Here is a 12,526-nt window from a genome sequence, read left to right as displayed (position 1 = left end):
CTTGGCGACACCCCCCAGCCCCCCGCAAGAGGTAAAGTTGGAGAAGAGGGAGAGAAGAGGTCTGTCACATTGATCAGATTTGATCCACACTGAGCCGCGCCCTCTGCAAGCATAATTTTAATTGCTTTTTACAACATCCCTCCGAGTTAGGGTTATCCTGTCAACTTTAGACTTTATGGTAAGTCCGGGAAATTCGGTAGGAGTTTCTCCATCATTTCTCTTCCTGGGAGCAAAGTCCGGTGACACACAGAAAAGCACAGAGACTGAGAAAAAAAGTAATATTTATTTGAGGCCTCTGTTTTGCAAATCCAGGAGCACAAAATCAACCCAAAATTCTTCCCACTTTTCTTCGCTTAGGGTGGTTTAAAGGAAAAAGGAGGGAGAATAGAAGGGACCAGTGCTAGGGATGGTTGGAGATTGACTTCAGTGAACTTGGCCTCGCTGGACAATGGAGAAGAGAAAAAATATTGATCTTTGGAGGATATGTCTCCATGGAAGCTGACTCTTGCCCATCAGTAAATCTGCTTTTAAGCATTTGGGAGGTGGGCGCAATGCTCTAAGGCATCCCTTACTGTAAACTAATGCCCTCTCCTTCCTGGATGCAACTGGCAGTCAAAAAAAAAAAATCATTGCAAATTACATACAACCAAATCTTTTAAATTTTGTTCCCCCAGATTTTTTTTAAATATTAATTTTTAGGGCTGGAGTGATAGCACAGCGGGTAGGGCGTTTGTACTCGGCCAACCCGGGTTCGATTCCCAGCATCCCATATGGTCCCCTGATCACCGTCAGGAGTAATTTCTGAGTGCAAAGTAACCCCTGAGCATCGCTGGGTGTGACCCAAAAAGCCAAAAAAAAAAAAAAACCCAAATATTAATTTTTAATTTTATTGAATCACCGTAACAGAGCATTAAAAAGCTGCTCATGATCGGGTTTCAGTCATTCAATGTTCCAACACCCATCCCTCCACCAGTGTAACTTCCCAGCACCAATGTCCCCAGTTTCCCACCACCTCCCCCCTACAACTCCCACCCCAGCCTGTCTTTATGGTAGGTACCTCTCCTCTCTCTCTCATTTTAGGCAGTATTGTTTGTAGTACAGACGCTGAAAGGTATAAAGCAAATCTGAAAGGAAGAATAGTGGATGTACTATATAAGCAGGTTAAAGATTTCTTTACAGAAGTCACTTAATGCAGCACAACTGCCGTTAAAAAAAAAGAAAAAAGAATTTTTTTCTGGCTACAGCTGCCAGTATTCAGGTCTTATTTCTAGCTCTACACTCAGATCATTCCTGGCTGGGCTCAGGGGACCACAAGAGGTGGCGGGGATCAAACCCAGGTTGACTTGAGTGCTATGTAAGAGCCCTCCCCACTGTACAATCTCTCCACTTCCTAGAAGTGAGTCTTCCAAGACCTTATTTAGATCAGGACTCTCCACTTCACATACAAAAAGCCAGACACCCTACAAAGTGTTTCATGAGTTACTTGGTTCCCAAATTCTCTCCTGATCTCTTTTATTAGAACTCTTTCTAGAGCATTTATTAACTCTTTAGTATCACACTGCTGTCTCTCTTCCTACACAGACCATAAGCTTCACCACAGAATGATCCTTTTGCATCACAAACATCCTCATAGTTCATTAAATTTTTTATTCAATGAACAAATTACATTATTTTATCTGTATTTAAATATAACACAAAGCAAAACATTTGTACAGAATGTGATATGAACACTTAAATAGAACAGAAAATTATCACAAAATCAGTTATACCAAAACCAAATACCGAGTCAGACTGATTTAAAGGGATGATGTTCTTGTCTGTTTACAAGCTCGTTCCAGTCAGGAGCACAGGAAGATAATGCTACCCGCATATCTGCTGCACCATTCAATCCATTTCTTTCCTTTGTTTTTAATTGGGTGAAAACTGAAAACCCTAGCTCACACAAACTAGTTGTTGTGAATGGTAATAATAAGAGGACACTCTTTTTACTTAACAAAGGAAAATCTTCCTTTATCTTAATCCAAAACGCAGATAAATTTAACGTTTCATAATCATTCTTCAATGTATATGAAGAACTAAGCTGCAATAATTCATTCTCTTCTTCAGGCACCAAGTTTAACTCAATTATTGACTCTGGGTTTCGAAAAGCAAATGGATCTTTTACCCAACAGTTTTCCCTCAATGTCTCAATTTTCTCCTCTGGAAAGAAATGATTAAACGTTTGAGATAGAGAAGTAAGATGCAACAGTATCTCTAATTTTATTTCGTTCAAAATATTTTCATTAATAATATTCTCCTCAATGTGTTGCAGAAACCTTGGAAACATGTAATAGCTAGGACGACTGCTTTTAAGTCTCGCTTGCCAGAGCAATAATGTCTTCCGGAATCCTTGGATACGCTCTATGTGTTGAAATATATCATTATTTTTCCCCTGTAGCTTTAAACTCAGTTCGTTAAGAATGCCAAAAATATCAGTTAAGTATGCTAATTTCGTGACACAAATGTCATCTTCAAAAATACTTGCCAAATGAGATTTTTTTTCAATGAGAAAAATGTGTATCTCTTTCCTGAGTTCATAAACCCTGCTTAGTATTTTCCCATGAGACAACCACCGAACTTTGGTATGATACAGTAAGTGGGTATGATTCGTTCCAATCTCCGAGCAGAAGGTTTCAAGTAGCTGGCTATTCAGTGAGCTTCCTTTAATAAAATTAACAACTTTCACTGCATTTTTCAGTACTTCCATGAGCTTTGGTGGAATCTCTCTGGACACTAAAGCTTCACGATGTATAAAGCAATGATTCCACATAGCACCATTGTTAGTAACTTCGAGCAACTTCTTAATTACTCTGCTATGTTTTCCAGTGATGCTTGCTGTGCCATCACTTGTTATTCCTCTGCAGTTTTTCCAGCTCAGCTTATGCTGTCCAACAATATGTTTTTCTAATTCCACAAAAATATCAAATCCACTTAGGTGTGAGGTCAAATTTAAACAACACAAAAAATCCTCCATAAAATCATCTTGCCATGCGTATCTGACATATACTAGAAGTGTTATGCAGTTTCCAATATCAGTGCTTTCATCAAGCTGGATGGCAAAGTCTATACCAGACTGCAACCGAGTGATAAGCATTGTTTCCAAATGTTCGGCAATAGTACAAATTCGGAGAGATATTGTGCTATCACTAGGTATGGTTTTTAATTTATCAGCTGATTTATCATCAAAGATTGTACGTACCATATCCAAACATGCTGGAAGAATGATCTTTTCAGTAGTGGTGTGAGCCATTTTCTCTTTTGCCACACGGTATGCCACTAAATATGATGATAGTAAGGCATTCTCACTAACAGCAGGAGAACAGCTAACAAATTGTGTTGCTAACTTTATGTCTTTCTTCTTTGTTTGAAAATATTCAAGAGGCTTATCAATAAGTTCAGCATGCTGTGTTTCTAAATGCCTTTTCAATTTTGAAGGTTTTAAGCTTTCATTTGCAAGAACGTTATTACAAATAATACACTGAGGTCTGTCATTTTCAAAGGGTTTCTCACACTTAATAAAACCATATTTTAAATAATCTTCATTGTAACGTCTTATATTTGCCTTTTTCTTCTTAAAATGTGGCTCAAATGAAGTTGACATTTGCATATTAGAGCCAATATTTTTCTCACTATTTTCATCAGGCACACTTCCAGATCCAATGGTTGAACTTGAACATGCTTCTGCATATTTCACTTCATTATTTCTCTTTTTTTTATTAAAGAAAGAATCCATTTTAAAGGTAATCTGTACCAGCTGATTAGAATGCCATGAAATAAGGTTTTATAATTGCCATTGATTCAAAAGTATATGTATATATCCTAGATAACATCTTTCTTAAAAAATGCAGTTTGTAACCAAATCACAGTTGAATACCTCAGACTTCACATTTAGTTGCAAATGTGAAATAAAACTAGACTGCAACTCATCCTTGTTATAATAAAAACCAGACTCCAGTGATCAAATCACTGAAAGTTTCATAATCAATACATATTCTAAATTCCCTCCATCAATCATATTTCTCACGTAATAAAATTGACCTTAGCATTCCTTGCAATGTGCAAGATGCTGGCAAAAGACTGGTGTACTCTGATGTTTTATATTTTACTCTTTTAAAAGAATGTTCATTGTGACTCACAGATTTGATTTTCCTGTGAGACATATGTAATATAGGTGAGACTCATGTAAAAAAAACACTGCTATAAAGGCATTCTCCTCAGCTGAGTTAGTGCCTTGATAATCAAAGAAAGAAGCTGATCTGCTAGACTGTTTGCTCACACCAAAACTTCCTTAAAGTGGTAGGAATGTATCTTAGATTTTCATCCCTAATACTTTTTGATGGTTAGAGGTCTTAAAAGTGTCAGTTACTGTTTCATCTAGTGAAGATCCAATGAGATTTTCCGAGGCTAAGTCAACTAAAGGTAAGATTGATGAAAGAGTTTTAGAAATTGCTTGGAATTCATTCTTGACCTGGGAATAAGACCAGAGACAGGATATTAAGGGTTTATAGTATACAGCAATATTACTGCAGGTTACTGGGATCTTCATGACATTCAAGATCATGGGTACAGAAGTCTGTAGCTCTTCTCATCAATGTTACATGGGATTAGTTAGGGTCTTTCTCTACCAAAAACCAGTAAATTGCAATCGCCAGAAGTCAGCCACAGAAGCCGCACAGTAATAAAGCTGAATACAGCAAGTCAGGATAGATCGTTCATTCATCACATATACTTCCTCTTAGCTCACTTTGGGCCTTGACCATCTGGGATTTAATTACTGCACTACTCCTTGATATTAGCTGGATCTTATCACTGTAACATGACACACTTCCTTATATCCTTTCCTACCAAGTTATTTCACTGTGGAAGAAAGGGCAAAAGTCTTTAATGTTAATTAGAAATTCAATACATCTGATAGTGCTAATGATTCTGTTAGGAAAGCTTATATTAACTATTTTCTTGCAGCTAAGCATCTCTGTCCAGGGAAAGACTGTCCTTCTCAAGGTCAGCTCATTTCTAGAGAGAGTATATAGCTACACAGGATCACAAGTTTTAGAAGCAAATCAATCAGTTCAGAGCCTACCCTACCCACTATCAGACCTCCTCTATAGGCTCCTAACTCCACCACTATTCTCCTGCCTTATTCTCCCAGGGGCCAGATACCAGGCAACTTACAGGTGGTGAAGTTATTCACACCAGCCAATCTTAACTATGCTTAGCCTGCTTACCCTGGCTCATAATTTCCTTCCATGGAAAACTAAAATTCCCATTCCACTCCTAGTACATATATATATGTAGTAGGAGTACATGTGTGTGTGTGTGTGTATATTATATATATATATGGCAATATATAATATACACACATATATAAACAATATATATTGTCGTTGTTGTTGTTTTGGGGACATACTTGGAAGTACTCAAAAGTGACTCTTTGCTGTCAGATGATCATATGATGCCCAGGATCAAACCCAAGCATCCTGTATGCTAAACATGCATTCAGCCATTTGAACTATCTACCTGACTTGCCTCTACTTCTGACTCACCTCCTCCCAACCTGCATAGCAGGGAAGGTTTTATCCTCTGTTTCTCAGAATATTCTGTGTCAGAATATCAAAGTGTTTTCCTTAGTCCAATAACCATTTAATTATTTAGGATCTGTTATTGGAGCAGGCGTGGGTGGTGTCTGGAAAAATTTGAAATAATGGTAGTGGGAAGATGTAACAGTGGTGGCACTGGACTTGGAATATTGAATGTAATAAATCATCATGAACAACTTAAAAAAAAGAAGAGAAACTCAGACTAGAAGCAAGTATACGACTCTTTTGGGGTCATGCCTGTGAAATACAAGGGTTACTTTTTGTTCTGCATTCAGGGATCACTGCTGTGGTGGGCTTGGGGGACCAGATTAAAGTGCCAGGGAGAGGACCCAGGTCAGCTTCGTGCAAAGATAAAGGGCCTTTCCCACTGTACTCTCTCTCCAGCCCCTACACCAAATGGTTCTATAATCCAGAGGGGTTCTGCTGAAAAGGGTCTTTCTGGCCCAAACTTTGAAGACGTGCACTGAGGTCAAATGCTGTGGCTTTAAGACCACATTTCAGAACAATAATGCTCCTTAATTAACTGTACACTTAACCTAGCTATCCAATAGGAAAGAATTTTAATTAAGGTATCTACATACTTGTGGTTGAAAGGTTCTCATACGCTGTCATTAATCCAGTAATATAACATGATTTAGGTTTTAATTTTCTACTAGTAAATCTTTGTAGAGTGCTTTTACATGGCAGGTACTCATTGTATTTGAAAAAACAAATAAAAATTAATGGCACTTTCAATTCTCTTTTTTATGAGTGAGTGAAAAGTAAATTGCTAAACTGTATTTGTACCATTTTTCACATGTGAGACAAAAATCAGTTAAACACATTCTTTAAATAAGATCAACAGTAGCTGGGGACACAGTGGTACCATACATGCTCTGCATGAATGAGACCGAGTTCAATTCTCAACACCCTACCCCCTCCCAAATAAACCATTAAAAGTATCCTACTTCAAGATAAATTGCTTAATATCCAAGGCCAGGGAAAACAGGGCTAGGAGGACTGGTCAGTGGTTGGAATCTACCAAGAATGTGTGTGCAGTTAAGGGTAGGTAAGATAGAGAAGGGACCCCTATGACAACAATAGTTGGAAATGATCACACTGGACAAGAACTGAGTGTTAAAAGTAGGTAAAGGAATACATCTTACATCTGATAACCTTTCGGCACTGCAAACCACAATGCCCAAACCCCTACTCCCCAGCCTGCAGCTCTCCTGGAGGGACAAACCAACCCGACAGAATAGTAAGGCCAAAGACCAGCTTGGCTCCCCTACAACCTCCACCCCGCCTACCCCGGGGAGCTTGGGAGGCCGTGGGCACAGCAGAGAGGAAAACTGAATTTCCACTGGAAACAGGAGCCACCTACTTGGCCTGCCAGGCCCCTGTCCACCGCTTGCTGCAGTGATGAAAAGCCAGTCTCAGGCCCGGCACCTTACCTTCCCCCTTACCGTGAGGCACACACTCCTTACACTCCTTCTCATACGTACCTGTGTGGGAGGGGCCTTCTTAGCAAGCTAGGAGCAGCCATCGCCTTAGGAAAGCAAGAAGTGCAAGCGGTGATTACCAACAACACAAATCCCACCGCTGCAGACACAGGAGAGCGCACGTGGAACCACAACTCTTCCTGACCTGGTCCAAAATCAGAGACCCGGCTATCTGGGACTTGGTCCCAGACCCAGCAAGGAATGTCTCACCTGTAAAGACCTGAAGCCTGGGGGTGACTTCCCATGGAGGAAATTCACTCTCTGAAACCCGGCGCCTTGAGAGGGATCAGGTGGCAGCTTTGGAAATGATTGGCCGTGGGCCTCCCCATGCAGAAACCCACTGCAAACAGCGGGCTGTGGAGAATCTCCAGGCAGCTCATGACACACAACGTGCAGGTGGGCAGGTTCACTATTCCTGACCAGAGGTACCTTTTTCTGTATTCCCCTCACCCAGCCTCTCAAGGCTCTTTGCTTTTCAGTGGGAAAAAAAATTCATCTATTGACTGCCTCAGACTCAGCAAGATTCAGCTGCTGAAACTGAAAGCTCTATTCACGGGCCAGAGAGAGAATTCAGGAGAAAAGGGACTTGCAGCACTTGTGCTGAGCTCAGCTAGATGCCCAGGCCACATGATTCCCAGAGCACTGCCAGGAGTCACTCCAGAGGATAGAGCCAAGACTAACTCCTGAATACTTCTGGGTGGGGTCCCCAAACCCAAGTAAATAACTGTCACTGTCATCCTGTTGCTCATCAATTTGCTCAAGCGGGCACCAGTAACATCTCCATTGTGAGACTTGCTGTTACTATTTTTGGCATATCGAGTACACCTCGGGTAGCTTGCCAGGCTCTGCTGTGCGGGCGGGATACTCTTGGTAGCTTGCCGGGCTCTCCAAGAGGGGCGGAGGAATCAAACCCTGGTCGGCCACATGCAAGGTGAACGCCCTACCTGCTGCTCTATCGCTCCAGCCCACCTAAATAAACAAACAAACAGACAAATAAATAAATAAATAAAACCCCAGTGTTGCTGGACAGTAGCCCGGGAAGCACCCCAGTTATCTTAAAGGTGTAGCCCAGTGGCCTCCCTACACTAAACTATCTAGCCCAGTTGGCTACGTATCTCCAGGACTGACCCCCAGGTCAGCTGAGTGCCACCTGGGAGGCCCTCCCCTAAAAAGCTCAACTTCTGGTAGGATAAAGTGCTAAGTTCTTCCCCCAATAAATCCCAAGTGTCCATGTGGAAGGTGCCACATCTGGAATCTGTCCTAACTCCTGGATCTAATCTGTCCTAACTCATGGATCCTGGCTGCCAGCCCCGGCAAACTAGGTGCCAACTGAGGTCTCCAGGGGAACAGGCAAGCTAGCTAAATTTTTACATGGGACTCTTAGAGGGAAGAGCCGGAGATGGAAGGAACAGGCTGCCTTTGACGAGAAAAACCCCAAATATGGCGAGGCTAGGGCCCTGGGGCCTCTCGGTCTACATAAGACTTCAAAGCATGTGGAAGTTAGGGAATAACTCAAGAGGACAAACTCAAAAACCAAGGCCAACCCTGCAGCCAGTTGTACTTTTCTGCTCTGGACTCAATGGCTCAGGGTTGGGAACATGCCAGCTGCCAAGACCTCTGGTGGCAAAGACAAGGGAGACTCTAGGACAATAAAGGGAGGTGCTGCAAACCTCCTGGATGCCAGGAGACGGTCCCTGACCAAGTATGCACCTCGTCTCGTTTGGGGTTACCTTCCAAGGCCCCTGATTTGCCATTCTGTTACTGCTAGTCTGTGGTCTTTGATTTTACGCCTTCTGATGAAGAGTCTCTCTTCCAATGGAAGGGACCTCTCTCCACTAGCTGCCAGACCCTGAGCAACTTTCCCAGGGTGTCACTGGGACTCTGCACACCTGCACCTGGAGAATCTTCGATGCCAGTTTGCGCCCGAGGGATGGGTATCCTGTGAAGCACAGCTCACACCTCACTAGCCTCTGGTCTTTGGGAACTGATCAGAAACAGCTTACTCTTGCATGGATAACGTGTATTTGCTGTGGTGATGCTGGAAATGAGGTGTCTTAGAGCACAGTTATATGCAGCCCAGAGGCGCCATCCCTGTAAGATGGCAGAACAGTGCTGGGAACGCAGGACCTGCAGAGGCCTGCCGACTCCCTATTCTCAGCAAACTGGTCACACAGTTGACCCAGGGCAGCCCTGATCAACTCCACGTGCCCCTGAGGTCCTTGCAAATATAGTCTCAGACAACAAGGAGAACTCCTGACCCTCTGGAGCTGTGGACGGTGGGGTCTGCATGTAGCAACTGGGTAACACCACTGGCCAATGTCAAGTCAATAGCCAAGAGAGCTATGAACAGTGGCTGGTTCTGCCAAGTTGGGAAGAGTAACAGTCACTGGTGACCAGACGGCAACCCGAGCCGCCCTCCCCAGCACCCCTGGTTCCATCCCTCTTGAAACCCTGAGTATCTCTCTTACAGCTCATTTTTCACACATCTCATGAACCAGACTTGCCGGTTTCAGGTAGTTAATGCTAATTTAAGCTCCCCGGTGCTCACATCTCTAAGAGCTCCAGCTTTCACCAAATTTTAAATTAATCAGGTTGAGAGAGGTTTCCAACCCCCTTCCACCATCAACCCCAATCAGTTACAGAAGAGGCTCTTTCCCGTTAAGAACTCCTATATTCCAGGCAGTCAAAGAATTGGGGAACTAAAGTGCCCTCAGGAAGAGACCTGCACTGCTGGCTGGGAAATGGCACAGACCGAGAAAGAAACCTCACCAACCAAAAACGGTCTCAAAACCACCGCCAGCTAGAGCTGCGTGTGGCACCTGTCTGGAACTTTCTTCTACCCTGGTTTGCTTCCTTCCAAGCTCCCTCCAGGTTGGAACTGCCCTCCCTACCCCGCCAACTTAATCAGAATAAAATCTCCACCTAAGAGCTGGCCAGACATCATTTTCTAAACACCAAATGCAAGAAGCACGCGCACATGGGCAGTGATGAGGCTGGCGCCTGTGTGCTGACACCCCCCCTCCTTCCGCCTAAAAAATTCCAGACATCTTCATGGGAGAGTTAGCTTAAGGCTTGTCCCTCCGCTGTCCCCCTCTTGCGGAGGAAAAGCCCTTTTCAAAAAATGGCTCTGTGAGTGTGTGTGTGTGTGTGTGTGTGTGTGTGTGTGTGTGTGTGTGTGCATATCCAGTGGTGCTCAGGAACTACAACCTGCTTAGCTCCCTGGGAAGATGCGCTAGGGCCCTCGGGTCCCTAAGGTCCGTTCTCCTGTCCTCGTGCCACACTGCCTCCAGTGAGGAACCCGTCCGGGGTCTAGGATCTCTAACAAAGCAAAAAAGCAAAACGATATTGATGGTTTAAAACATAATTCAGTTCTAATGTTACGGCATTCAGCCCTTCGACCTGATCGTGTCAAGGGCACTAGAGATACAAAGCAAAAAGAAAAAACAAATAGATGGAGAGACACTGCTGCACTCCTGTGAAAGCACACCGGCAGGCCGCGGAAGAACACTCCGGTGACCCGCCCAGCAGCGCCACGCGGCGAGTCCCAGAGACCGGCACGGCGAGGGGGCGCGCGGGGCCGGGCACGACACAGAGCTCGGGCTCCTCGGGTCGGGGGCGAGCCCCGGGGGCGGCGGGCACAGTTCCTCTTTCCCGAGCAGGTGACGCCAGGCGGGCCGCTGCTGGGGGACTCCGGGCCCGCCCGCCGAGGGGCTCGGGCTCACGGGTCCGAGTCTCGGCGCCTTCGTTCTCGGCCGTCGGGACGCACCGCGGGCTGCCAGGCGCGAAGGGCAGGGCCTGGCGGGAGCCTCGGCCGGACCCCACGGCCACTGGGGCCGGCGGCGCGGCTCCTCGCCCCGCCCCTCTCGGACCCGGCCCGTCTCCCGGCCGCCCGCCCCCGGCCCGGCCCCCAGAGTCTGCCTTTGCCCGACCTACCCCCACCGCGCTCACGCTCACCTGCAGCCGAGCGCCGCGGGCGCCCCAGCTCGCCCCTCCAGCGGCCACTCAGCCGCCCCGCCCCCTCCACCCCACTTCCGGCTTTCCCGCGCTCCACCCCCCTCACCCGACCTCCTCGGCGCCGGAGCCGGACGCGCGCCCGGCTCCGCGCATGCGCGCAGGCGGCTCTTCCGGAGGTCTCGCGGGGTTTCCTGGTCCCGCGGGGCTTTTTGAACGCGATTGGCGTTTGGAAGGACGCGGGGCCGAGGGTGGGAGGTGGGGGGCGGGGAGGTTTCCGCGGCCACTGACCTTCGACCTCCGCAATTCCGTGCTGATTTATGGAAATCGTGGGCGGGGGCACGTTAATTTCTGCCCGACGCTTGCATTTTCGCCAGAGGTTTCACGCCGTGCAGAATTTCTTTCCCTCACGCTGACTAGTTTTGGGGTTCCCCCCACTTTTAGTATTACAGCTTTATGGCTGTTTATTCTGTTGGTGTTGTGCTGAGGTTGCTGGACGCCAACCCTAGTTGTTGTTTTTAAACTTGGAGCTTTATGTGTTGCCCGAGAAAGTATGAGAAGATCCCCCCTTCCTGGGCTCCCTCCCCAGAACTGATCCTCCTGTGTCATTACTAGTTGCCTTCATTATCGTCCGTGCTTTTTGCAAATATACATTTACATTTCCCCTCCTGTCACTATATTTTCTGTATTGTTCTATACTTGGTTTTTCAATTCATGTTCCTCAGCACCTAAATAAATATATAGTGCAATTTTAGCTGACATAATTCTAATGTTGTATTCTTTATTTTTGTTTGTTGGTTTGTTTGGGGGGCCCTCATGGACGATCTGCTCTCAAGCATCACCTTGGAAGTCTGGGAATGTTTTCTTTTAATCCATAGGAGGTCATATAATGATTTCCTAGCTAATCCCCTTTTATGTCTTAAGAAATTTGTCCCAACTTCCAGATTAAAAAGTGATAGTTTTAGAATTGTTTTCATAAAATTTTATTTTATAGTCATACCTTCAATATACCTAGGATATGTAAAATGTGTGTTATTTAACATTCTTTACATATGACTTTTTGTATTTATTTGCCAAGCATGTCATTTCATTTTCCTTACAGCAATGATTATTGTCCGAGCCCTGCTTACTGAATCCTTTATTTTGATTTGCCGTGGGGTCAGCAATGTTGACGTCAAGTCTGCGTGCACACTGGTTCTCTTTCTGGTTTCCAGTCTTTCATAATTGTGACATTTCTTTACCTCTAGACCAACATTCACAGTGTCTGAATAAGATTTTGTAGTGAATCTTGATATGATCATTGCAATCCCATTTTGACTGATGTATTTATCAACTTATTCAATAATTTTATGTGGCATGATATTGAACCTATCAAACATGGAGAGTTGAGCTAAATCTACTTAGGTTTAGGAAATAGTTTTTCGTTAGTCTTTGAATATTGTTTTAGTCTTCAGATCT

General features: G+C 44.7%; 1 protein-coding gene across 4 annotated transcripts; it reads right to left on the bottom strand.

The window, feature by feature from the left end:
- Positions 1–1,040: 1,040 nt before the first annotated feature.
- On the bottom strand, positions 1,041–11,140 carry FAM200B (family with sequence similarity 200 member B). Of its 4 annotated transcripts, XM_055140158.1 has the most exons (3): positions 11,072–11,140; positions 7,121–7,164; positions 1,041–4,507 (listed from the first exon to the last, which is right to left on the bottom strand). In XM_055140158.1, exon 3 carries the CDS (start codon positions 3,770–3,772, stop codon positions 1,787–1,789), a length of 1,986 nt encoding a protein of 661 aa, XP_054996133.1. In that variant the 5' UTR covers positions 3,773–4,507; positions 7,121–7,164; positions 11,072–11,140; the 3' UTR covers positions 1,041–1,786. The 4 variants fall into 4 exon arrangements, with proteins under 4 accessions (XP_054996133.1, XP_054996131.1, XP_054996132.1 ...); XM_055140156.1 differs by lacking the exon at positions 7,121–7,164 and having other exon boundaries at positions 11,072–11,131; XM_055140157.1 differs by lacking the exon at positions 11,072–11,140 and having other exon boundaries at positions 7,121–10,215.
- Between the last annotated feature and the right edge of the window lie 1,386 nt (positions 11,141–12,526).

This window comes from Sorex araneus, chromosome 5 (genome assembly GCF_027595985.1).
Source record: "Sorex araneus isolate mSorAra2 chromosome 5, mSorAra2.pri, whole genome shotgun sequence".
NCBI lineage: Eukaryota > Metazoa > Chordata > Mammalia > Eulipotyphla > Soricidae > Sorex > Sorex araneus.
The sequence above is the reverse complement of the archived record's forward strand: the minus strand, read 5'-3'. Positions and strand labels throughout refer to the sequence as shown.

Coding starts and splice junctions, on each gene's coding strand:
- FAM200B (XM_055140158.1), bottom strand. CDS start 3,772: ATGGATTCTTTCTTTAATAAAAAAAAGAGAAATAATGAAGTGAAATAT.